Genomic DNA, 25,150 nt, shown 5'->3' on the forward strand with positions numbered 1-25,150 from the left:
CTTGATCTCTCCAGAACTGAATTTAGGATTAGAAGAACAAATTTACTTCCTGAACATTATTACACTTCTGCTATTAGATATTATAAAAAAAAAAAATAGGGCTTAAAACTGAAGCTGTTATATTTGAAGAATTTATGATAATGCTAGAATTCTGAGGATGTGTGGACTGAAAGTAAAACCTTTATAAAGCTCAGTAAATGAAGAAATATCTGAGGCTGACTTTCTATTTGTGAGTCTCTTATGCTTTTGCCAGCTATCTGAAAACTACAGGAAACTTTAGGCTGAGCTTTATCTACTTGCAGTGAAACATCAAATTTTCAGATTTTTTTCCCCTTGTTCATTTTAAGAAGCTTTGTGTGACTTCAGTGGCAAAAATGGTTGCCTTCATGCGTAGTATAGAGATGAAGAAAATGGCTAAAGTTTTTTAGTGAAGCAGTACACCTAAAAGTGATTTGTATACCATACCTGATTACTATCCAACCATAACCACAATGAGAGTAAAAGAATGTCATTGTACACTTGCAGATCAGTTCTCAAAGGTCCCTTTTAAGCCAGTACTAGAATTCTTGAAGCAGTAATATAATCCCCATTTTCAAGAAGGGGAAAACGGATGACAAAGGGAACTGCACACCAGTCAGTCTCACCTCTCTGCCTGGCAGAATCTTGGAGCAGATTCCCTTGGAAGGCATGCTAAGGCACATAAGAAACAGCAAGGTGGTTGGTGACAGCCAGCATGGCTTCACTAAGGGGAAATCCTCCCTGACCAATTTGGTGGCCCTCTATGATGGGGCTACAGAACTGACGGAAAGGGGCAGAGCAGCTGACGTCATTGACCTGGACTTGTGTAAAGCGTTCGACACTGTCCTGCACAACATCCTTGTCTCTAAATTGGAGAGACACCAAGTTGATAGATGGACCTCTCAGTCAATAAAGAACTGGCTGGATGGCCGCACGCAAAGAGTTGTGGTTAATGGCTCAGTGTCCGGCTGGAGACCAGTAACGAGTGGTGTCACTCAGGAATCAGCTTTGGGACCGGTTTTGTTCAGCACCGTTATTGGTGACGTGGACAGTGGGATTGAGTGCACTTTCAGAAAGTTTGCCGATTACTCCAAGCTGTGTGGTTTGGTTGATACGCTGGAGGAAGGAATGCCATCCAGAGGGACCTTGACACGCTTGTGAGGTGGGCTGATGCCAACCTCATGAAGTTTAACCATACCAAATGCAAGGTCCTACACCTGGGTCAGAGCAACCCCAGGGACAGCTACAGGCTGGGCAGAGAACAGATTCAGAGCAGCCCTGCGGAGAAGGACTTGGGGGTGTTGGTCAATAAGAAAATGCATGTGAGCCGGCAGCGTGCGCTTGCAGCCCAGAAAGCCAACCGTACCCTGGGCTGCATCAAAAGGAGCGTGACCAGGAGGTCGAAGGAGGTGATCCTGCCCCTCTGCTTTCATGAGACATCACTTGGAGTGTTGTGCACAATTCTAGTGTCCTTAACATAAAAAGGACATGGAACTGTTGGACAAGTCCAGAGGAGGGCCACGAGGATGATCAGGGGGCTGGAGCACCTCCCATGTGAAGATGGGGTGAGAAAGTGGGGGCTGTTCAGCCTGGAGAAAAGAAGGTTGCATGGAGACCTCCTAGCAGCCTTCCAGTATTTGAAGGGGGCCTATAAGGATGCTGGGGAGGGACTCTTCATTAGGGACTGTAGTGATAGGACAAGGGGTAATGAGTTCAAACTTAAACAGGGGAAGTTTAGATTGGATATAACGAAGGAATTCTTTACTGTAGGGGTGGTGAGGCACTGGAATGGGCTGCCCAGGGAAGTTGTGAATGCTCCATCCCTGGCTGTGTTCAAGGCCAGGCTGGACATAGTTTAGTGCAAGGTGTCCCTGCCCATGGCAGGGGGGTTGGTTCTAAACGATCTTAAGTTCCTTTGCAACCCTATGTATTCTGTAATTCTATGATGTTATGATCTCTTCTAAAGCGGAATTTGACATTCCATTAGTTTCTCTTCGCACAAGGTCTTGCTATTTCAGTCATATGTATCCCTTCAGTGCTGATGTTCAGTAGTTTCATAAGAGGCATTTTTGCTCCTTCCTGGACAGAGGGGAGATCTGCAACTGTGTTCTATTTTCCTAACAGGAAAAGGAGAGAATACTATAAATATTGCCCTATCATAACTACTGCAGAATTTCTTTGGGATTGGAATCTAATTGATCATACTAAGTTATTCAATAAAAATCAAGCATTTTTATATTTTTCCCATATCACAAGAAGTTTTATGAACTTTCAGTTCATAAATGCAAGCTTCATTCAGTCTGAAATTGTAATATTCAATAAAATTTTCCCCTGATAAGAGTCACAAACGTCCTAAATGATTTTTGGTCCGTATTTTACTGTCTATGCTTCCAATTAAATGATCTGTGAATACTGGAAATTACACTGCCTTCCTTTGCCAAAGCACTGAAGTATCAGTAAAGGGTCATCATTTAAACAGCTACAAATTAATCACAAAAGCCAACCTTTAACACATCCATACAGTGATTTTAATGTGAAATGGCTCCCTTATGCCTCTTAATTTTTCTTTTTCTGAATTGCAGCTGTACCGCATCACAGGACGTTAAACATGTTTCAGCTCATGGGACTGAGTCAGTCATATTTTTAGAAATTGAAAACAAACGTTATATTAGGATGAATGATACTATTTGAAGCAATAACTGTTTCCTAGTAGGCATGGCTATTAAATAGACTGGTTAGGTTTTCAGCTTGTAAGCATAACAGTATCTTTCACCAGCTCAAGTGATGTTTGAAAATAGCACCAAAGATGAAAAACAAAAGGGAAAGTAAGTCCATAACAAATTTAGAATTATTTTGTGAAATTATTCCCATTAGCTGAATTATTTTTATCAGAAAGTAGATAGATAGGAATTTTTTTTATGTAACTGTGGCTTATTAGTGAGTATTCAAACTGCATGGCTTCTGAGCAGTGTACCAGTACCATGTTAAGTCTGTATGATAGCAGAAGATAAGGAGAAACAGGGAATAAAGATAGGAGAGTTTCTTGCTCTTGTATAGGAAGCTGCTGGAGTTTGAAGTTTGAAGGGATGCGGGGACAAAGAGGAATGAAGTTAAAATATTCATAGCACTCGTTCAATTTTTACCTGGAAACCAAAAAGGGTAAAGTCCTAGATACATTGTTCATTTATAATTGGCAGAGTTGGAATGTCCTGAACACGTCAAGGTAGTAAAATATCTTGCTGGATAAAATAATCTGTAGAGGAGATTTGTAATGTATCAGCCCCTCCATCTTTATTGTGAGAACATTGGTGCTTGGTAATGTTCTCTGGTCTGGTATCATGATCTTCATCACCTCTGCATAAGCCTGTAAACTAGTAATTCTCTTCTGAAAGAATATCATATACCATTATAAACACAGTTCTGAAACATTAATTCGTTAATATATAGTAGGAAAGAGAACCATGTTCTAAACTGCTGAGAACATCTGCACTGTCAAACCTTCTTATTTCTCACTTGGCTAGACTAGTTAGGCTCATGAAACTGAATGTGAAGAGATACTGTTTGAGGAGTGGTTTAAAGCATTATATAAATCAGTCTGAGACACAAATGTGTGCTACTCTTGATTTCTTTGCAATCAGGAAAAAAAAAAAGCAATAGTTAAGTTTTTCTTCATGATTATTACCAACATTAAGGGCACTCAGATTTCCTGGAATGCAGAGTTTTTATTATACAGGGCAAATGAATTTCCATTTAGCTAGGATAGCCATCATTTTAATAGTATATTTTCTTTCTCTGCAACTCCCATTGATCAATATCATTGACTGGTAAGTTTTCTTAAGCTTAGAATGTAGACTAATTCTTGTCCAAGTGGCACCTAAGAAAGCTGAGATTGGTGTATTTGGTCTGTTACCAGAAGTCCTCAGCTGTTTGAAGGGGATCTGCTTCTAGAAAGAGAAACTGGTGGCAAGAATATATGATTAACAATAAGTAAATATGGAATCATAGAAACCAAACTTAGGTTTTGTGAGACTAAAACATCTTTCTGCTCTGTACTTATTTCTGACTTGGTTGTAAGTAAATGCAGTTTGCTGGTAACTGGCAAACATTCATAAAGAATCATGCAAAAAATAAATGTTACCCTTAATTACTGATTTCAGAATGGACCTATGATTTTTAGTATCTCAGGAAGATATAGAAACAGTGAGAAGATCTTGGGTTTTTTATAATTGCTGTCTAGGAGCTAGGTTGTTTCGTTCTTTTTATCTCTTTCTAACAAATGGAAGGTTTTGGTGTTCTTGAATATCGTTAGTTTGGATAATATCAGTATGTTGACAGTGTATAAACTTTTGCTTGCTATACTTTCATGTACAGGCTTTCATGCCATTAACTAAAAACAGCATTTAGAAGACCAGAAACTATGATTTATTGTCACAGACTTGATGTGATCCCAAATATAAAAATGATCTACAAAAACCTTTGTATTTGACAGTTGTTCTTTATATAGCTACATGTATACTAATAGTTGTAACAAAACTTCATAAAATTCAGTCATGTACTTGTAAAAAGACAGTCATCCATCTGAAGACTTGATTCAATACAGTTATGTCCAAACAGCTCCATAAAAGAATCCTGTAGATATATTTGCATATTCAGACCTTCAGCTTGTTTTCGCAGCTTCTGTATTCTTTTTCATATTCCTTCTACATCATTCCCATTCAGTTATGCCAAATGTGTAATACCAGATCTTGTGTAACTAATAGTAATCAAAGGCTCTTTTTCCTTTCCTGATTGCATAACATTGTCCTCAGGAGATACTAAAGGTAGCCCATGCAAGCAACAAACAATACCTTAAAGACAGGGAGGAAATGACTGAAAATTTTTTAATGTCTGACACATTTTGACAGCATGTATCATAAAAATAAACTGCTGCTAAGAAGGTCTGTTACTGAGACAGGCTTAATTCTCTTTGATCCAACTGAATATTTCATCATCAAGGTTTATTCCTGTGCCAAGCTCATGGTAGCTGACCCATGTCTTCTCTCCTCAAGTCCTACAAGGAGGGGAAAGCAACTATCTCACTCAGAGTTGTTCCTAAGGAGTGTCCTACTGTTCAGAAAGCTAAGAAGTAGTAGGTTCTCTGGCCTCAAGAGGGCTGATGTGACTTCACTCACCTCCTGGCTGAAACCAACAACTGACATAACTCAGAACCTGTGAGGAAGCACTAACTTTGCCTCTGTCTGAAAAATACTACTCACCCAATCTGGACATTAATTCAGTGCTGTGATTTCAAGCTTTGTCTTTGAGCATATTTTAGCCCTTTTATAATATGTCCTTTGAAATAAGGTAACGACTGATTATCCTGGTCCGGGTTCTGGCAATTCCAGATCTTTCTTACATTTTCCTAGAAACCCCAGAAGTGGCCAGCTGGGAATTTCCCCAGCCTACAGCTAGCATAGCTAAGTAGTCATGTCTTTGCATTGCAAAGAGTAACAGTATGGCCTGGCTAAGTGAAGGAGCAGAGGACAGAACAAACTGTGTGAATAGTTGGAGACTGACAAGAGTTGGGAGAGGGATACAAAGTTTACCTCCAAAGTACCATAGAAATATGTAAGACTCCATTTCTGTAACATTATTCCTGGTCAATCAGTTTACTTCTGTAAACAGACTAGCAACAACAGCATGTTTAATGAGTTACAAATCATGCTATAAATAAAGCTTGAATTCATAGAGTATTCATCATCACAGTAATTTCTATTTTTAAGAACATATGTTTCTAGAACATGTTGCCATGTGTTTATTTATTAAGCCTGAAACTGCAAGATGCAATGATCTAGTATAAAAGCATTCCACATGCTCAACTTCTTATAATGGGTGCTAAAGGAGTTTATTTATTTCAGGGCGACAACCTCTTTCATAAAAACTGATGTTCACATTTAGAAAAATGTGCTGTTCAAATCAGTGTACAAAACTTTAACATTTGAATGCCATAATAGTAAGCACAATGCATGAAATAGTTCTTCATATTTTTCCTCCTGTGTTCATTTCTTTTAGTGCTGGAGTCGGCAGGACTGGCTGTTTCATTGTGATAGATGCCATGTTAGAGAGAATAAAGCATGAAAAGACTGTAGATATTTATGGCCACGTAACTCTAATGAGAGCGCAGAGGAATTACATGGTTCAAACTGAGGACCAATACATCTTTATCCACGATGCACTGCTAGAAGCAGTGACATGTGGAAATACCGAAGTGCCAGCCAGAAACCTGTATGCATATATCCAGAAGCTGACACAGATAGAAACAGGCGAGAATGTCACAGGAATGGAACTGGAATTTAAGGTACTGGGATTTTATATTGTGGGAAGCCAAACCAAATGGTATAACACTTAATGCTGCTCTGTCCTCCACCAGTTGTTTCCAGTAATCAAAATATGAGACAGCAGCAGGCTAAAATTTTAAATTAGGGAGACAATCCCTTGTGAAATGTACAACTCCATCCCCGGTGTTCAGATAAGAACTATTCATTGAGGGTGGTTTAACCCTGCTGTTCCTTCATTGTTTGTATAGCTTGAAATGTGTGTTTGTGTAATGTTTTAATACTCAGATTTGTTCATATGTATTAATGGAGCAGACATTAAACTTTTATAAGGTGTTAAAAGAAGCTTTACAAATATTTAGGTAATGCAATAGGACATGGAAAAATAAGCATCTGAAATTATTCATTAATGGATATTAGCAGACATCATGAAATGATAGTATCATTTGTTTCTGTTATACCTGTCCTTAATTATTTTATTTTCAACAGCGTCTTGCTAGCTCTAAGGCTCACACTTCAAGATTCATCAGTGCCAATCTTCCATGTAATAAATTCAAAAATCGCCTTGTCAATATTATGCCATATGAGTCTACAAGGGTATGCTTGCAACCAATCCGAGGAGTAGAAGGTTCTGACTATATTAATGCCAGTTTCATTGATGGATACAGGTACTTATGTTGATATGTCCTCATATAGGCTGTTTTAAAAGTTTACAAATTATATATCTAATTTTATTCAAAATAACAAAATCTAGTATTGAAATTTATTTTTTATTATCTATGCATGCCATGGTTGACTGGGAGGTTTTTTAAATATTAATGAAATGTTTAGATTTTCACCCATACAATACAGGAAAATTCTGTAAATATCATAGAGTCTTAAACACTATATTTTTACTTACCTTTAAATCATTGAGAGCTCCCAATATGTTTTGCATGCCGAACTTTACTGAGATTTTAAGTACATTCATGATTTGTAACATCTGTATTTTCATTGCTATTGGTTTAAAAAGATACATAAAAATAGCGTATAGGATATACACTCTGTGTCAAGGTGATAACCTGTGAACTTGAAACACTGATTAAGACTAGACCTAGCTGCAGAAAGCATTTTATACATAAACAGTTGCATAGCCTAGCAGCATCTACATAACAGCACAGAGTCACTTAGCTGACTTAAGCAGCAGCTAGAAAAAGGCATGAAAGAGAAGCAGTTTAGTTTCCATAAGGCAATCCAGGTGTACCTGAGTATTTAAGCAGCAGCTAGAAAAAGGCATGAAAGAGAAGCAGTTTAGTTTCCATAAGGCAATCCAGGTGTACCTGAGTATCTGCAGAGGTCGTTGCTGAGCCTCGGTCATAATTGGAAATAACCTTCATCTTCACTGTCACCTACAAAGGTGTTTCTGTTGTTTGAAAGAAGCAAGACAACATAAAGTGGTCATCTTATAAAGCTGCTGATCCAGAAGCTTTTAAGAACTTGGTGGTAGCTTCTACTAGTAGGATATTTAGGCCTGGAAATGCAGTGCACTCAGTTCCTGAATTTCCTTCCTTACTTTTGCTGAAGGCATCAGACTGTTGAAAAGGAGTTCATAAAGAAAGTGTATGATGCTATAATTCCTAAACTTAATAGATTGTTAAACAGTTATTTCTACAAAATGAACCAACAAAACTAAGTGTTTAAGTGCTTTTTACAGTACACAAAATTGGGCTATTAGAGTTGTAATAAAATTTAAATAATAATGATAAAGACGTATATCATAATATTAACAGAGTAATTTCCCTCTTGAAGTTCTAAAAATAAAAAGCCACAGTTTGATTAAACAATCATGACAAGATTTTAATGTACTTATTTTTAATAGTATATAAGTTTTTCCTCTAGATAATGTTTATATATAAACAGAATACGTGTATCAATTCACTTTTTTTATTTTATTTTATTTTTTTTTTTCAACAAGACAACAAAAAGCTTATATAGCTACACAGGGTCCCTTAGCAGAAACGACTGAAGACTTCTGGAGAATGCTCTGGGAGCATAATTCTACAATTGTGGTCATGCTCACTAAGCTACGAGAAATGGGCAGAGTGAGTAGTGCTGTAATACTCCTTTCCTACAATGTTGTATTGATTTTTTATTAAAATATTTCTTTGTTGTTTGAATGTCTGAAGGAAAAGGTGAGGATTTAAGTTCAGTTTACTATCTGAACATGATTACATCAAGATGACGCTGTATGTGATAAGTGAAATCTGAGTCAGGCCATGTGTCAAGGGAATAGAGATGATTCAGGACACGGCTAGTAGTTGCAGAAATAGAGTCCTGACTGAGGACAGGAGGACTTGCTTCAACAGGGAAGAAGAAAGAAAACTGAAGATGGCATTAAGATTTACATTCCATTCTGTATGGAAAAATCAGGCTAGGGATAGCCCTTGTCAGTGATAAATAATGGAGCTGAGCAGAAGTATAAACAAGTTCAGGTGTACAGTCATCAGGGAGATCAAATTTATTCTAGATATGGATCTTCATGTTCACAGTAAGACAAAATTCATGTTCCTATCATTAATGGCTCTTTCCATGAGTATTATACATATCTCGGTAAAAAAAGTTTTATACCAGTTTATAGCAGTGGTCTCAAACAACAGGAAATGTATTTTGCTTCCTTATTTTATAGGAAAAATGCCACCAGTACTGGCCTGCAGAGCGCTCAGCCAGATATCAGTATTTTGTGGTAGATCCAATGGCAGAGTACAACATGCCACAGTATATTCTGAGGGAATTCAAGGTTACAGATGCAAGGGTAAGTTAACAGATCATTACACTAGTTCACAGAAGTTTAAGGATAATGTCAAGCTCTTTCTTATCCTCTCCCTTTCTTTTTATAATTATTATTAGAAAAACCCTAGGGGTGTACCTTCTACAAGATTGTGTAAGAACAATTGACTTCATTCAGATCTAGCATCTAGGCAGCACAGCTTTGTAGTCCTGAATAACTATTTATGCCAAAATGCATTAGATGATTTGAGGACCATTTTGCTTTTTATCCTTATTTTTCCTTTGATCATTTTGGGGGGCAATTTTTTGTCACAGCTGTAAAAATGTTGTTTTGCACCACCCTCTAGTCTGAGTGAGTATGAAGGTTAATACGCTGAGATTTAAAAAATGCACAGCAAATAGCATTTGTAAGAAAAGCTTGACAAGCTTGGCACATAATAATTTGATTTTTGGCATAGCATATTTTCAACACTCGTCTATATCTGCAGACTAGATATGTGCAGCTGTGACCCTATCCTCATTTTCGTACTGAATTTCTTACCTGAATTCTTGAGTTCAAAACTGAGAACTGATCTAAGATTAAATACACATAAATTTTAAATATATATTTGGCATTTCTCAGACTTGTGGTTTGTACGACTTTAGTCTGCATGGAAAGAAAAATTACTGACAGCCTCCATTTCTGTAAAAGCTGTAGAATACTATTTACTCAAGTAAAATAGCAGGATGTACTGTCCAGGAATGAATGATTACTAGGAGTTGCCAGCCAGCATCCGCAACAGTAGACTTTCTCATAGTTAGCTAGACTGCTGCTTTTAATGTAAGCTTCAAGTAAAATTAGGTACTGCTGGCAATAATTAGACAGTATAGTCCGTAACTGAATCAGCATATGAATATTTTAATTTAGCAAATGCGACATAGGTGAGTGTTTCTTGGAAGAAACTGTAGACAAACTTCATCGGCTTTCATTCTGTCTGAAGTCTAGTAAGGATCACATGATCCTTATATCACTTAACATCTTCTCTAACCTTAACCTATTTGTACTTAATAAAAATGGAGGTGAACAGCCTCCTAACATCAGTCTTTACCTACACTTGTAAGTGTAGGCAGCCAAAGCCAATTCCACGACAACTGTGCTGACAGTTTTTGTAGATCATTTATACAAAAATCTGTTCCATCTCAAGCTGGAAGAGTTCTTATGTGACATAGTTCACCAAGGTCAGATCACAAAATAACAATGATAACAAAAAGGTACAGATGTAGTTGAAGTATCTCCAAGCAGTATGTATTTCCAAAAAGTCCTTTCAAGAGTTTATAGAACTAGGGTATTTACAAAAGTCTGTTTACTTATAGCTAGAAAACCAGTAAAAATTCTGAAAGAGTCAAATAACTTATTTTGCCAGAAATCATTTTTTTTTGAACTAATATTAGTACACTTACTTTAAAAAAAAAAGTCCACCTTAGCAGTGGCTGTTGCGGCGTTTTGCTATCACATATAATTGCTTCTCAAATCTAAAAATGTCTTTACATCCATGGGCCAAATTTTGTTAAACAGTGCACTGGCAAGCTGACAGGGCCATCTTACATTTTCTAGATGTGCTGGAAAACTATAGCTCCTCCCAAATTTAATGGAAGCAGCGGGTACAACTTACCAAAATGTACATTATAGTTTTGTTGTAGTTAGGCTTTTATGTCTGTTACACACAGTAGTTGAGGCCATCTAGCTAAATTGTTGCATTATTGAGTAAATGCTGCAGTGGTTATAACCAGTCTCTCCCCCTCTATCTCAAAAAACCATCCATAATGTTAGAATGTGCCATGTTCTGGCAGAACCAAGCAGGCAAATTATTCACCAGGGACAAGAAAAGAAGCACACTGCCTTTGAGGTGTCAGCAGCTTGTTTTGGTGTGGAACTCTCTGTTCCTGAAACAAAGCTGTGAATTTTTGTGAGGTGAAACTGACCTCTGTAACTGTTTCTGTCTATGGCTTCTGACTGCTTTACACTCACTTTCTCTGTAAATTCCAAGGTCAGTATGTTGGAGCAGTCTCATTTAAGGCTAAAATATTAATAATAACTGTTATTATAAATTCTACAGCCTCATCAAAAGACAATTGACTATCCTTTGTGAAGAGCAAGAAATCCATAGGATGATACATTAAAAGCACTCTGCTCCACAGGGAATCTCAAAGTTCAAGTTTTCATAACTAACTGTGCAAAGTGTCACAAGTAGATTTTAATAAAATTTGGCATTTGTATTTGGACTGCTATTGGCAAGCATTTCATTAAAAGAAAGGAGCGCTGTTTATAATGTCAATGGCAGAGGGAACTGTGTAAGAAATTGCAGATCAGTTCCCAGTATGATTTTATGGTACTCTACCATTAGACTAAGTTTACTTCTGTCCTCATTAAATTGCATTAAATAACAGAAACTATTCCCATTAAAACTAGATCAGAACAATTTTCACAGACTTGCACTGAACTTACTATGATTATGAAATATACCAACACAATTGATATAGACACACCTCAAAAATAAATATTTACCATCAAATCTGTTTTGCACATGGAAATTTGTGGTCTTCCCAATGACAGTGTAGACTTAGTAAAGCAGCATCTTTCTTATATTTTCTATCTCTCAGAAGTTACTGTTATTCTAGCATAATTCTTGTCAGGGTCAGAACTTGCTGAAGAGTTTCTATCTCCTTAACCAGCATGTTGAATTGAGTCAGTCTTAAGGTTTTCTTTACTTCAGAAGAATGTGAGGTTATTTTAAAGGGAAGCAACCTATTGTTTTGTCTTACTGATTAATCAATATCATGCCTAAGGCCATCTGAAGGACGCAGTTTCATTCTGTCTTTTTTGGGGAAAATGGGATCACAGGGACCATCTTGAAAGAAGTCTGCATTAACAAAATGCCATTTTCAGAGAAAATACTTAGTTCTTTTTCTTGGTGCCCACAAGAAATAAAACCAGGTAAATGTTTTCAAACAGGCTTCATTTATTTATTTATTTATTTATTTATTTTAGTGGGCAAAAACGTTCGACAGAAATAGACTACTAAATTGTATCAGAAGTCAAGGGGGAATATAAGAGATAGTAAGTCCAAGAAATAAGTCAGAGAAGTGTATATGTGTCTTCTTACGGAGCAGTGGCTGGCACACATACACCTATTTTCTATTTTCCTTACTCATCTGAAACATGGGAGGCAAAAACCCACAATACCAGAGAAAACATAAAAGCTTTGGCTATATTTGAAATCATACCTATCTAGTTTTCTTGCCTACACCATAACTTGTTGCTTTTTTGGGTAGATCTCCTGTAATAATTTCATTTTTTCAAGAGCTTCACTTAGACCATTTTGAAGCCATGGCAAGATGGGTGCTTAGGAAACATGTCCAGAGGCACAAATTCACATCAGTAGCTCATGTGCTCATGCTTTTATGCCCATGCTTTTAGTTTTAGGTATACAGTTTGACAGTGTCGAAATCATCAAGAACAAAGCTTGAAAACTCAGAACAAATTTATTTAATCCATTTGTACTTTATTTCTCTATTTATGTGTCCTGACCATTTACACACTTAATAGACATACATCAGAAGTTGGCATTTAATACCTCCAATGCCTTCATTATGAAAATAACCATGGTGTAGTGTCCTGCAGTTTTAAACAATCTTTTTAGTATTCCTAACCAAAGGGAATTAACAGCTTCAGCCAGCTTGTTTTGAGACAGGAAGCCCTTCCTCTGATTTTGTACTGAGTCCAAGCTGTTAGTGAATGAAATTACAGTGATTGAGGGGAAGTGGATGCTTTTATAAACAGCTGGCTTTTCTTGACCCATCTTATTCACAGGTTATGTCCACCTCATAGAAAGTACCACTACTAAAGACAGTGGCTATATGAGTCTCATCAGTCTCATTCCTGCCACGTACTAAATGGGCACATACAGGGAATGGAGAGTCAGATTGAAGGCCTTATTCTACGTGTCCTTGCAGTGTATAGGAATCAAAACTTAACTTACTAAAAACATCATATAACCTGATGAGATTGTTATGTCTTTAGTATCAGATATGCTTTTTAAACAGGAAGAATGTCAGACAACTCTCCTATCCAGTGCAGAACAGAATCAATGCAATATTGTTATGGAAGCTGCACTTCTGCGCCAATGTGTCCAAAGCACAAGCCAGTGCTGTGATTAAAAGTCTTCATTCCCACCTCTTCTCAATGACCTTTGTTTGTGATTGTCCTTTTGGTTGTTGGCTGACTGACTTTCAGCCCTGGAACTTGGTTTTGGGGTACATTACTTGTGTCTTTTGTTAAAGGATGGCCAGTCCCGAACAGTGAGGCAGTTCCAGTTCACTGACTGGCCAGAGCAAGGAGTGCCAAAGTCTGGAGAAGGATTTATTGACTTCATAGGTCAAGTTCATAAGACAAAAGAGCAATTTGGTCAGGATGGACCAATTTCTGTTCATTGCAGGTAAGTAAACAAAGCCTCAAAACAACTCATCTGCAGATTTTTTTTCCTAATTTGATTGCTGATTGCTGTATAGCTGCACACGTAAATAGAATTTCATAGTGAACCATCAGAAAATGCAATCAAATAGATATATAAAGGAACACATAGGACTGCTTTGCAAAACAGGAACTGTTCCATGGTATTTAATTCATACACACAAAAGATTCTTCTAAAATATGTGAAAGCACATAATTTTTTCTTCACTTAAAATAGTCTCTAGTGCAGGGTACAAACAACCTGGTCAATGCAACACACAGAAAGTAGTAGAAGAGACTTATCACAAGTTTGTGTATCTGATTTTTTTTTTTAATTTATTTACTTGAAGTATAGCTGTTGTGTTGGTGGGAATTACTACCTATAAACAAGCTAGTTTCACTTCAGTAGCACATTCATAGCAACGAAGATGAGACAAATAAAAATGGTAACTTGCTCAAGAAAGGGAATGGAATAGAAAGCAGTGTTTAGAGACATTTCCTATCAAAAAATCATTGAGATTTGGATTGGTGAGCTCGAACTTCAGAATGTAATGCCAGTTTTTTGATACGATGACTTCCCTTAATTCCTTTACAGTTGATATGCAGATGAAAAACAGCTTGCAGGGTGCGTAATCCAGGGTGGGCCTTTTTAATATTCTTGTAATTTTTTTTTTTCTCTACAATAATCAGAGTCTATAGCAGATGGCCAAAAATAATATCTTTATCATCTCTCTCTTATTTAATAAATTGTTTTCTATAAATTCCATTAGGATATTAGGTACTCATATTTGTAACACTGAATTTTTTTGATAGACGAAATCTTTTTTATTTATATAACAGAGATGCAATATACTGATAAAGATTCCAAATTCTTCCTGCAAGCCAAGTAATGACCCAGTACTTCACATGAAGACAAAACGAACAAGTTTGCTAGAGCATGTGAATGTACAGAGGGAGAGGGATTCTGGTCCTTCCAAAGCTAGAAACAACCAGAAATTGTAAAAACACAAGTGCATTTTGAGAAAGTTCCATATGCCCCCTAATCTGAAAGACTAACAAAAGAATGTATGTTGGTCCACTTGAATCCTATTTTTTTGTGTGTGTACCTAAAAATTTTTATGGCCTGCTAAGGAGAACAGCATTGCAGAGCAGTGTTTGGGATTCATTTAGCAAAGGAAAATGAAGGACAACTGTGACAAGAACAAGGCTTATTCTTCCTGACATTAATGAGTTTTGAGAGCAGAGGAGTAATAAGCAATATTTATGCCTTTATGGAGGCATACATAAGAAGGCAAAGTGATGGTATTCTTCCAAGTTCTTTGTACCATGCAAACTTGTCTGCTTGTGACTGCAATGAAATACTGCTTTCAGTAGGTTATACCTCCATTTCAAATGTGTGTGATCTTTCATGCTGAAATTATGGAGACTTCTGCCATTGACTTTGGTAGAAACAAAGTCAAATCCAGTATAATTCATCATGGTTTGAACTTTAAATGTCTTATCGTCATTTTAATGACAATTTAGCGATTGGTGATGTGAATTAACTTTCTTAATGTTAGTCAACTTACATAAATAGGAAATGTCCCTAGCAAATTAGTAAGTTTATTTGTTTCTTTCAGGAAGCATAAGATCCTAGGTACCTGCACTTCCTAATCTTTCTGGAATTACAGTAATAATGTCTTCAGTTTGTGCCATGATGAATTTTTAAGAATTTTTCCTGTACAGAGAAATTCTTCAAATTACAAACTCCTCTAGTGTCACTTTCCTGTGGTCTCCTTCCCGCTGTACACATTTTTTACAGATTTCCATTCTGTTATACAGTAAACCCCTGCCACCCACAATTCTAAAATGTTCTCCTTTTCTGTCATTTTTACAAACAGATCAGTGTGTCACAATTTAAAAATATCTAACCTCATCAGTCAGTTAATTAAAAAATAGGTAAAAGAGCATTTACCTTGAAGCAAAATTTTCACTTCAACCGGTTTTGGATATTTATAGTCTTTTTATTCCAGCTTTTAGCTGGTGAGTAAGAAAGACCACCCTTTCCCAGCATGCATTCAAGATTACTTTTTAACAATAAACTTTTCTCTCTTGCAAAACCATCAGTACTTTCTTATGGCTCATTAAAGCATCTTAGCTTTGGTTTCTAACTGTTTAAACTTCAGTGATTTGTACTATAACCTGAAATAGTGCCTTCAGTACTTTCTGAATTCAGGATCTTTAAAACGTATGTTGCATTGCTTTGTTAAATGTTGTGGTAGAACTCAGTTTGGTTTTTGGCTTTGAAATCAGCTCATCGTTTTGTTGTTAGCAATGTGGACTTCCATCACTCTTCAGAAATCCGAAGCGTCTTCTAATAGGAATTTGTGCAATGCTAAAACATCCTTGCCACTTTCAGAGGAACAGGGTCAGTTTCCTACAGACTTTATTAAAATACTACATTTGATGGATTTGCAAGCACTGAGGACTTTCCATGTTTGTCTGCCTTCCTCATTAAGTGGCTTCTCCAGATACTTTCTGATCTTATGAACCCAAGACAGAACATTTCCCTCTTTTTGCTGAATTAAAGAGTTTTGAGTAGGTTTTTTTTAAGTGATTAACTAAAGTGTGAGCCTAGAAGTCCTCACACAAAATAGAAAATTATACCTTTTTTTTTATATCTTTGACCTATTCAACAGGAGCAGAAAATGGCAATCTGCTATTACTTGCTAGTCTCTTTCTCAGCTGCTTGGCTTAGATCACACTGTTGTCAGGCTTAGATCACACAAAGTCCAGCTAGATTCTAGTGCTATTTTTTTCAGTATATTTCTTGAATATTAGCTTTCTAATTTACCACATCAGGGAAAGGAGACCTTACACTCCAGTCTTCAGTCCCTCTAGGTGTCCAGAACCATTGTCATCACATATAGGTAAACCAGCACTGTCAGCATGATATTTTGTCGTATTGTGTCTCAACTGTCCTTTGGCTTCAGCTCTCCCAAGGCACACAGGTTATGCAAAACTACTAAATCTAATCACATAGATTTAATAGCCCTACAAGTACACCGATCTAGACCAAAAACTAAAATACCATCAGACAATTTGGGCATTCAATTTCTGCACTAGTCTTATGAATTCACTGGATCTCTGTCATAGTCCTTCTCAATGTTCAGTTTTTCACTCTTTCTGAGCTGTTCATATTCTTCACTAGCCTGTCTGCTGAATATATCTTATAAATCTCCAGCTTCCCATGTCTATCTGACTGGAGAAAACCTTATGAAATTATTAGCATCCACAGTGAGATGTTGGGGTGCTTAATTTCCATCCATAGAAGTACAGACATGGGAAATCTTTTTTTCTGTGTAGTTACTTGTCTCTTTGTCCAAGAGTTGTCCTCATGAATTAAGTAATTGTTTAATTTCAATAACTGAGAACTATTGGTGCTATCGATTACAGGAATTTCTATCCGTTCCTAGGGGTATTTAGCTAATAACAGAAACCCAAGCCAGAAGAGAACACAAACAAGCCATATATTCAAAGAAGATATTTCACATTTTTGTAGACAGACATGGTGTACAAAACAGTAGTGGAAAACTAAATATCCACACCCCCAGACTTTAATAAAAGCTGCGTCTTAAGTGATTTCTGTATTTATTACTTCAATTGTAATGTGTATGAACAATTTCAACATTAATTGAGAATCCATCGACTATTTCTAACTCAATGTAGAAGGTCTGGCACACTGAAGATGTGTAAAAGACAGCATATATGTGAATGAGCTAAAGTAAAGCAAGTAAAATACATTTTGGCTTCTTTTACTTTTGTCAATTCCAGCTTAAGTTATTGGCAACAAACATTCTTATTTTCCTTCACCGTGACTGATTGCTGTATATCTAGATGAATAAACTAAAGTCATTTTGCAATGAAGACTGGAGAGTCAGGAAGTATTTAGTAGCATGTGAAGTTTGCTTGAGCACAGTTATTCTTCCGAATGCAGTGTGGTAGTTTGCTGTGGAATTTTGCTTTCTGAGCCTTTCCTCATATGGAAATCTGTATACCTATGGTGTGTTGTAACCACAGATAATTTGAAAGCCAAGCAGCCAATTCTTTCAGCATTAACTATCAATTAACATTACTTTTTTCCTTACTTTTTTCTTCCTTCTTTTATTGCAATAGTGCGGGTGTTGGAAGGACTGGAGTATTCATAACTCTGAGCATTGTGTTAGAAAGAATGAGATATGAAGGTGTTGTAGATATCTTCCAGACTGTCAAAATGTTAAGGACGCAGCGGCCAGCCATGGTACAGACAGAGGTGAGCAAAACAGTGTCCATATACAGTGTTGATGGAAAAGAGGGGATATTTCCACAGCCAAAGAATTCACATATAAGAGACTGTATAAAATGTGCTTACATTTGTATCTTAAGTGACTGTATGACTACAGTCTAAAATCTGGCATAAAGGTACCACAATGACTATTTCCTGTTAAAGCAGTAGATACTCCAGGCTGTGGAAAAAAAAAGATTATGTCAGGAGTGGATCATAAATTGTGGTAGTTAAGGAAAACAATACTTTTATAAGGTTTACCTATTTTTATTTGAACCTTTGTTTCCTGACAAATATGTGGTAATAAAGAAGGAGGTAAATTATTTCTGCAGGTGAATCCACTGTTTGTTTTGTTGGTTTTTTTTTTTGTTGTGAGAGCAAAGTGGTGTTCACAGCTTCAGACTGGCACCATTATTTAAATAGGTTCCTTACTTTGTGTCATCAAGTAAGTGGCTCTTTGGTCTGAAAATTATAATGGTAAACTCAACATTCAGGAAAACCATAGTGTAAGCAATTTCTATGCTAACAAGAATGCCTTCGAAAAATAAGGAGAGGATTAAGCAGTATCAACTGCTTTTTTGGTGCCTGAATGCTTGGAACTGTGTCATGTCATAAAGAATACTTAAATGTTTCCAATTGTGCTTAATGTCTACTTAAATTTCTGAATAGGAGGCTTGAATTAAGCCAGAGCAAACAGGTTAGGAAAGCAAGCAGAAGGACAGGAGAAGCGAAACATTTTAGGTCATACACTAATTAAGTATAATTTGATTGACACTAGCCTTTAGATGACAAGTCTGTGAAATCTAAAATGGTTCCCCACATTTTGCCATTTTCCACAAGAAAATTAAGCTTGCTATATAAAACATGGGTAGTCTTTCAAGAAGGCAGCTTCATAAAATAAAGTATATGAAAAATAAAGATACTTATTTTTAATCTTGTCAGTTAGCCAAGTAAATTGCTGTGACCAAACTGAAGAGTTAATTCCATTTATTTTCAATTACCATCATTCTCCTTGATAAGCAAAATGAAAAATGACTGCTTTCGTTAGTTTTGTTCCAAGAAATAGCTACAGTAACAGAAAATCTGTGCGACTTGGACCCTACCTGACAGAGTTCAGCTACACAATATATTCTCTCTACTACTACTTTGACTTACCTGCATGTGCTACCTTTCATCCCCCTGCTGAAAATAGAAGTGTTGTGTACCGATTTCTTTCAGGATTCTGTAGAAAACAAGTCTGTCATTTGGTAATATAAACTGCCAGGAAATCTAATCCTTACTAAACAAAGCACTTGAATTCCACGTGGACCACACATACACTTAAAATTTATGCATATATCTAATGCATTCAACACTGTTCCAACAGGAAGCAGAAAAGAACTATTAGCGGTCATGTCGCTACATTGAAGCAAATATCCAATGTGTTTCATGGTCTCTGAAAGAATTTTAATTATAATCTTAACAAGTATGACCCTTGTAGGATTACCACATAACACTTTCAGATAAATAAGTAGGGCTTCCTGATATTTTGGGTGGATTTCAGGGGCAATTTATTTTCAGTTTTTTTCTTTTTCTCTTTTAATGCTTATACCCTAAACAGCAGTTGAAAACGAGTACACAGAAGTGCCATTTTTGCATGCAATATTACATAAATGTGCAAAAGGACTACTGGTGGGGGTGGGAATAGCACAAAATACCAAGTGTTGAATTCACCAGGGGTGTAAGCAAATGTCTTACCACACTGAACTTTTCTCTGCTTCTAGGTGTAGGTTGAAATGCAGTGTGTTTCATGTAAATAAGGTGTCTTAGCTGTGTATTTGTCTCTTAGGCCTTTTTCTTGGCACAGGCTAAGATATTTTCGCATGTTCATAAAAGTCTGTATTACTGGAAGTCTGGGATTCCATTTGCTTCCTTAACATCATTTTTAACCTGGTGGTTTTCCATACAGCATGCCATTTTAAGGCTGTGATGGATTTTGCCACTTAGTACATTGTATTTGCTATTCAGTTTATTGGATATGTTGCTACCTAAATATGTGGGGGGAAAGCATTTTAGCATGCTCCCATAACACGAAAGCTTTATGCTGATGTTATATTAATCCAGAAATAACAAAATGGTCAGTATAGGGATTTGTAGTCTCTGCACAGAAAGAAGCTGCATTCTGTGGAAAATGTTACTGCATTAAATGAGTGTGTCTTCATCTGGTGTAACTGGTTGGTTTTCTGTTGGTGTCAGCAAGAGAGTATTGCTGAACTGCACAAGCCTCTGTGGTATATTTGTCTGTAGCAGCAAAGTGTTCACTCTTAGCTGAAAGAAAATAGAAACCAACCAACAAGCTGGCTTTTTGATGCTTTTGTTGTCTATCTTTCTTTTTCCAGGATCAATACCAGTTCTGCTATCGAGCCGCACTGGAATATTTGGGCAGCTTTGATCACTATGCAACATAAAAGCCCATCGTGGATTTTTATTGCAGGCCCTTTAAGATCCATAGAGCCGCTTCTGAGCCATACAATGTGCTTTAGAAGTACTTCTAAACTCTTAGCTAAGGAGCAATTTTTGGGGATATATAAAATTAATTAATTAAAAAATTAAAAAAGAAAAAAAAAAGCGGGGATACTTAAAACAACAACAAAAAAGCCCAACAACAACAACAAACTATTCCATGTGGACCAAGAATTCACAGTTTAATAACCTAACCATAACAAAAGAATCCTGACCACTGAGGCGTCTGAAGGATCTCATTTACAGATACCTCAAGGGTTCGACTTTGGTTGAAGTTAAAGGGAAGAGGAAATTAATCAGAAAGAAAATCATCTTGTTCAGGATTTTATGCTGTTGCAAAGAGGAATTTTGAGAACTGCAGATCAGTGCAGGTCCTGGCTTTTCAAAGGAACTGGACTCTTTACTTCAACATCACCCCTTCCCATCATACTGCTCATCATAACACTTTAGGGAAAATGTGGGAATGTTTAAAAAGAAAGTCCTTGATTTAGTTTTTTAGTATTGTAAAGATACTGCTGACCTGTGCTTCATTTTTAACTGTGTAAACTTTTTCCTTTTTTTAACAAGAGTTTATCATTCAATGAAGTGAATTAAAGAAAGGGTTGCGTAACTTTTAATCTTTTTGTTTAAAAACTGTAGATTTTTTTTAAGCTGTAGAATTGTAACCTGTAATATTGTGCTGTAGAAATGTTAAACACTTTGAAAATGTGCACATTTTTGTGCAGTCCTATATTTATCTACAGTACCACAGTTTTGTTAGATATTACTTTTACAGTTTTGTTTGTTTTATTTTGCTTTAAGAAAATATTAATTGTAATCAGTTAAATCAAATTGGGGCTTTTTGGTTTCCTTTGGAATCAACAGGGAGGCGCAAAGTATAAAGATGCTGCTAACACACACACATGCACACACATGCACACCCACACCCTCTCTTTCTATATATATATATGTATCTATTTCTGCCTAGCTTTGTTTAAATCTCTGTGTAGTTACAGAGATACAGAAAGGTAGATATTCACACACATACATTTCAGTTTTTACATACCTAGATTTATCAATGCATTGGGATTTTTTTCCAGTATACTGCAATTGTACTAAACTACTATTTTATCATCTCTGCATTTCCAAGGTCCATAAACTTCTGTTTCAAAGGGAAGCAAGGAATGCACATCATTGATATTTGACCATCATCTCTATCCCAAATAATATTTCTATCCACATTGCCACTTGAACACACACACACATGCACACATACACATGCACACACACACAGAGTATGTGATGTAGGCTTCCAGTGAAGTTCAATATTTGTAACACTATAGTGCAATAAGAAATCATATTATAAAATGTAAGAGGTGTGCATGTGGGAAAGGTCAGTGCATATCCCTTTAGGAGGGGAGAATGTTGTAATATACTAGGTATTAAGATGTTTTAAAACTGTATTCAATAGTATACTGTCTATAGTGTGCGCTATATAATTTACATTTATCGTATTTAACAGGGCAAAGCCAAACACACATTGCTCTGTGAAATCAAATGTTTTGTGGCATACAGCATTGGTTGGGGATGCTGGGTTTCATTTTAATTTTACATTTAGAGTGCCTTATATTTGATGCCTATTTTGAATAGCATTTCTTTAGGTTAGCCTTCATTTGTGTTTAGTTCAGTTTGTTCATATCTTTGTTATTTTTCAAACATTTTAATACATGTATCAGACAATTTTGAAAAATATGAATTTCCAGTTTCTAATCAAGTATGGATGGTAATAAATGATAACCCAAAATACATAGGTAGTCAAGGCCCTTTATCTTTCCATATTTCCAATAACAGATGAGCCCACAAATTAAAAATATATTTCTCGTTGGCTTTTCAAACCCGCTGTGTTGCTGGTTATAGTGTTATCGTTGCAGAGATGTAGCAGTAGTTGACATCAGCAGTGCTTATGCTTTTTTTTTTTTCTTTTTTTAAATTTTGGGCCAAGTCCTGCTCATTTGTTTGTGTCATCAGATCGTTAAAGTCAAGCAATTGCTTTCAGTGGGAGGGTTCACTTAAGGCTACCTAGACTGATCCCACAGAATATATTTCAGAATGACTGTAGCTTTCTTCCAGGGAACAAAGAAAATTCTGTGAACACCACAAAGTACTTTTTGAGGATTTTAATAGGATGCCATTTACATTAACCCTGTTTTCCATCATGCCTCCTGCCATTGTCAGTACATGAGTATCAAAAGAATTCTTTCCTTGGGGTTTCAAATAGGAGCATTTTTATGGCTTGTCAATGTGACCTCAGCTTTTCTTCTTTTTCAACTTTTCCTAGTACTAGCAGAGAGGAAAATATGAAAGACCAAATTTCAGCAAGCATTGCATTTGAGTACTTTTGTAAAGAAAAAAAAAATCAAAACAAAAACATAAACATATATATATATATGGAATAGAAGTGTTATAGAAGGCTACCTCAGAATGAGATTCTCTAACTTACACCTGAAACAGAGAAGAATGTGCACTATATTTATTTTCTTCTTCTTCCTTGATTTATATTTTAAAATAACTATTGAAGTGCCCAGGCTACGTCATATGGTCGTGTTCTTCAGCTCAAATGTAGAGGATCAGAAAAACAAGATAATCAAAAAGCATCATTTTGAAAACATAGACTAGGGAAGATTATTGCACACTGAATCTGTAAAGTGATCAGTATGTTCTCCCTAGCAGACTATCATGCAAGCCCCAAAGAAAATGAGGGAGTTAAAAAAAAGGCAGATCCAATTTCTGAGGAAAACTGTTGTACACTAAATATTCATTTTAGTTACGTTTCTTAGGATAAATGTTAGCATCACTGATGTGCATTCCACTTTTTTTTTTTTATATAGTCATTCTACAATTAATTTGGATAGTGAGCATCTTTTTTTTACATACATCATACATTTTCAAGCTTAAAAATGGTTTCATCAGCATAACCAGTATGGTGCTGTTATTTATTGCTGTTTATATGTGTAGTTATGTCTAATTTTATAATTAGTTGCAATGGAGAAAAAAACCCACAAAATATATAAAAATGATTTATACAGAAGTTTAATTTAGCTCTTTTTTAAAAAATTGAGTGGTTAGGTAGTAGAGAAAATGGCTGGAGGAAGGAATGGCCCTCTAGGGAGATTTGCACTTTCTATATGTACCTTTGTACTATGCACTGCCCTATTGATTCTACACCCAATAATGTTACAACTTGAATCCATCTGTAAGAAACTGCTTCTAAAATCCACTTACGTATAACTAAAAGACACAGAACATGTAAAAAGGAAAAAAAAAATACAACTGCTTTTTTTTCCTTTTATTCTCTCCTTTTTTTCTTTAGTTTTATTAGGTTTTTTCTTTTTTCTTTCTTTTTTTTTTCTTTTTTTTTTTTTTTTTTTTTTTTTTTGGGCCCTGATACTCCACAGATATCAGAAGGCTGCAGGTCTCATCATAACCATCTGTTATGTGGCTTTGCCATTCAAGCTTGGAGTGTCTTTACAAAGATAATAAAAAAATGTGTTCTTTGCTCTTGTTTTGGATGCATAGACTAAAAGAAATTTAAAAATTACCTTGTAAAATGGCTTGTTAAAAAAGATACAATTACCTCTAATTAGTAGTACGCGTAAATGTTTTACAGAATGAAAGGCGTGCTTTTTATTTTCTTACTTCGTTACATTGGTGGCGAAAGAAAGTCTGTATGAAAATCAGTTCTTTGCTGACACAAGTTCCATTTGTTACAAATGAATTCTAATAAAATGTCAGTGTTATGCAGCCCTGGTCTTCTTTCTTAAGCAGTACTTTTGAAATCAAAACTTGTTTGGTTCCTCTTGATGATAAAGGAGTTTAATTGGAACTACAAAGCAGTCATTAATCTTCTTAACTATCAACTGGACAGTGGAAAATGCATTCTTAGTTTAGCAAATGTGTATCGTCTTCAGCAGGAAATTTTGGGCCAGCATGGGCAAACTCTTTGCATAAGTTCCCATAGCTTTGTATGAATTTAATTGAAATTGTCACACTTTAGATGCCTCAGGGATTCCCTCTTGTTCTTTAGAAATGTATCATTACACTGAGAAAATAGAACTCTGTCCATTCATAGGTGCAATCCAAAGAGGACAAAGTATCTACACATTTGGTACAAACTGTGAATTTTTCAGTCCTGTAGAGTTGGCAAGTTCTGGAGTAAATCCTAAGTCACTGGTCAGAATTCAGCTACTGAAATAGTGGCAAGCAGTCATGACAGATTTTTGACTGATGGCTGCTGTGCACTGCATGTGCAGCGAGTGCAAATGTGGGTCTGTGAAGCAAATACTGTGCAACTGTTTTCAAACACTGACAGAGTTTCAGGGGAACATACTGAGTGTATTGAGGCAAGTTACAAGGGGCATGTCATGGCAACCTATAGTCAAGGAAACCATAAAAGAGTCTTACTCTGCTTGTTTTGAAAGAGGGCAGGTTCTGTCTCCAGGATTGCTTTTTAGTAAGGGAACACGATCTATTAGGGATTAGTATTAAGTACGTGGTAATAAAGAATTCTCTATGCTGAAAGATATGAAAAGACATAAAAATTAGACACTTTCTAAGAACTTGTGTTGTTCTTAGCCTAACTACCACAATAATGTGGTGATAATAGTGTAAATGTGAAGCCTTGGTATTCTTATTAATGTTTTTCAACTGACTTCTGGGAATTTTACAATTACTGCTTTGCAGGCTGCCTTTGGCTTGAACCTTTTTTGCATAGATGGTGCA

General features: G+C 36.2%; 1 protein-coding gene across 39 annotated transcripts in view; it reads left to right on the forward strand.

The window, feature by feature from the left end:
* Window positions 1–20,987, forward strand: part of PTPRD (protein tyrosine phosphatase receptor type D) — a 466,133-nt gene extending 445,146 nt beyond the window's left edge. For all 39 annotated transcript variants that reach the window (XM_061365082.1, XM_061365081.1, XM_061365083.1 and 36 more), the window contains 7 exons: window positions 6,070–6,355; window positions 6,822–7,000; window positions 8,287–8,413; window positions 8,998–9,123; window positions 13,419–13,573; window positions 17,743–17,878; window positions 20,269–20,987. In XM_061365082.1, coding sequence (XP_061221066.1) covers window positions 6,070–6,355; window positions 6,822–7,000; window positions 8,287–8,413; window positions 8,998–9,123; window positions 13,419–13,573; window positions 17,743–17,878; window positions 20,269–20,337 — 1,078 coding nt within the window. In that variant the 3' untranslated portion in view covers window positions 20,338–20,987. The remainder of the gene's footprint in view (window positions 1–6,069; window positions 6,356–6,821; window positions 7,001–8,286; window positions 8,414–8,997; window positions 9,124–13,418; window positions 13,574–17,742; window positions 17,879–20,268) is intronic.
* The last annotated feature ends 4,163 nt before the right edge of the window (window positions 20,988–25,150 follow it).

The sequence above is a fragment of the Neopsephotus bourkii genome, unplaced genomic scaffold (assembly GCF_033783945.1).
Source record: "Neopsephotus bourkii isolate Nb327-2 ecotype Australia unplaced genomic scaffold, CSIRO-AGI_Nbou_v1 NB_1273, whole genome shotgun sequence".
NCBI lineage: Eukaryota > Metazoa > Chordata > Aves > Psittaciformes > Psittacidae > Neopsephotus > Neopsephotus bourkii.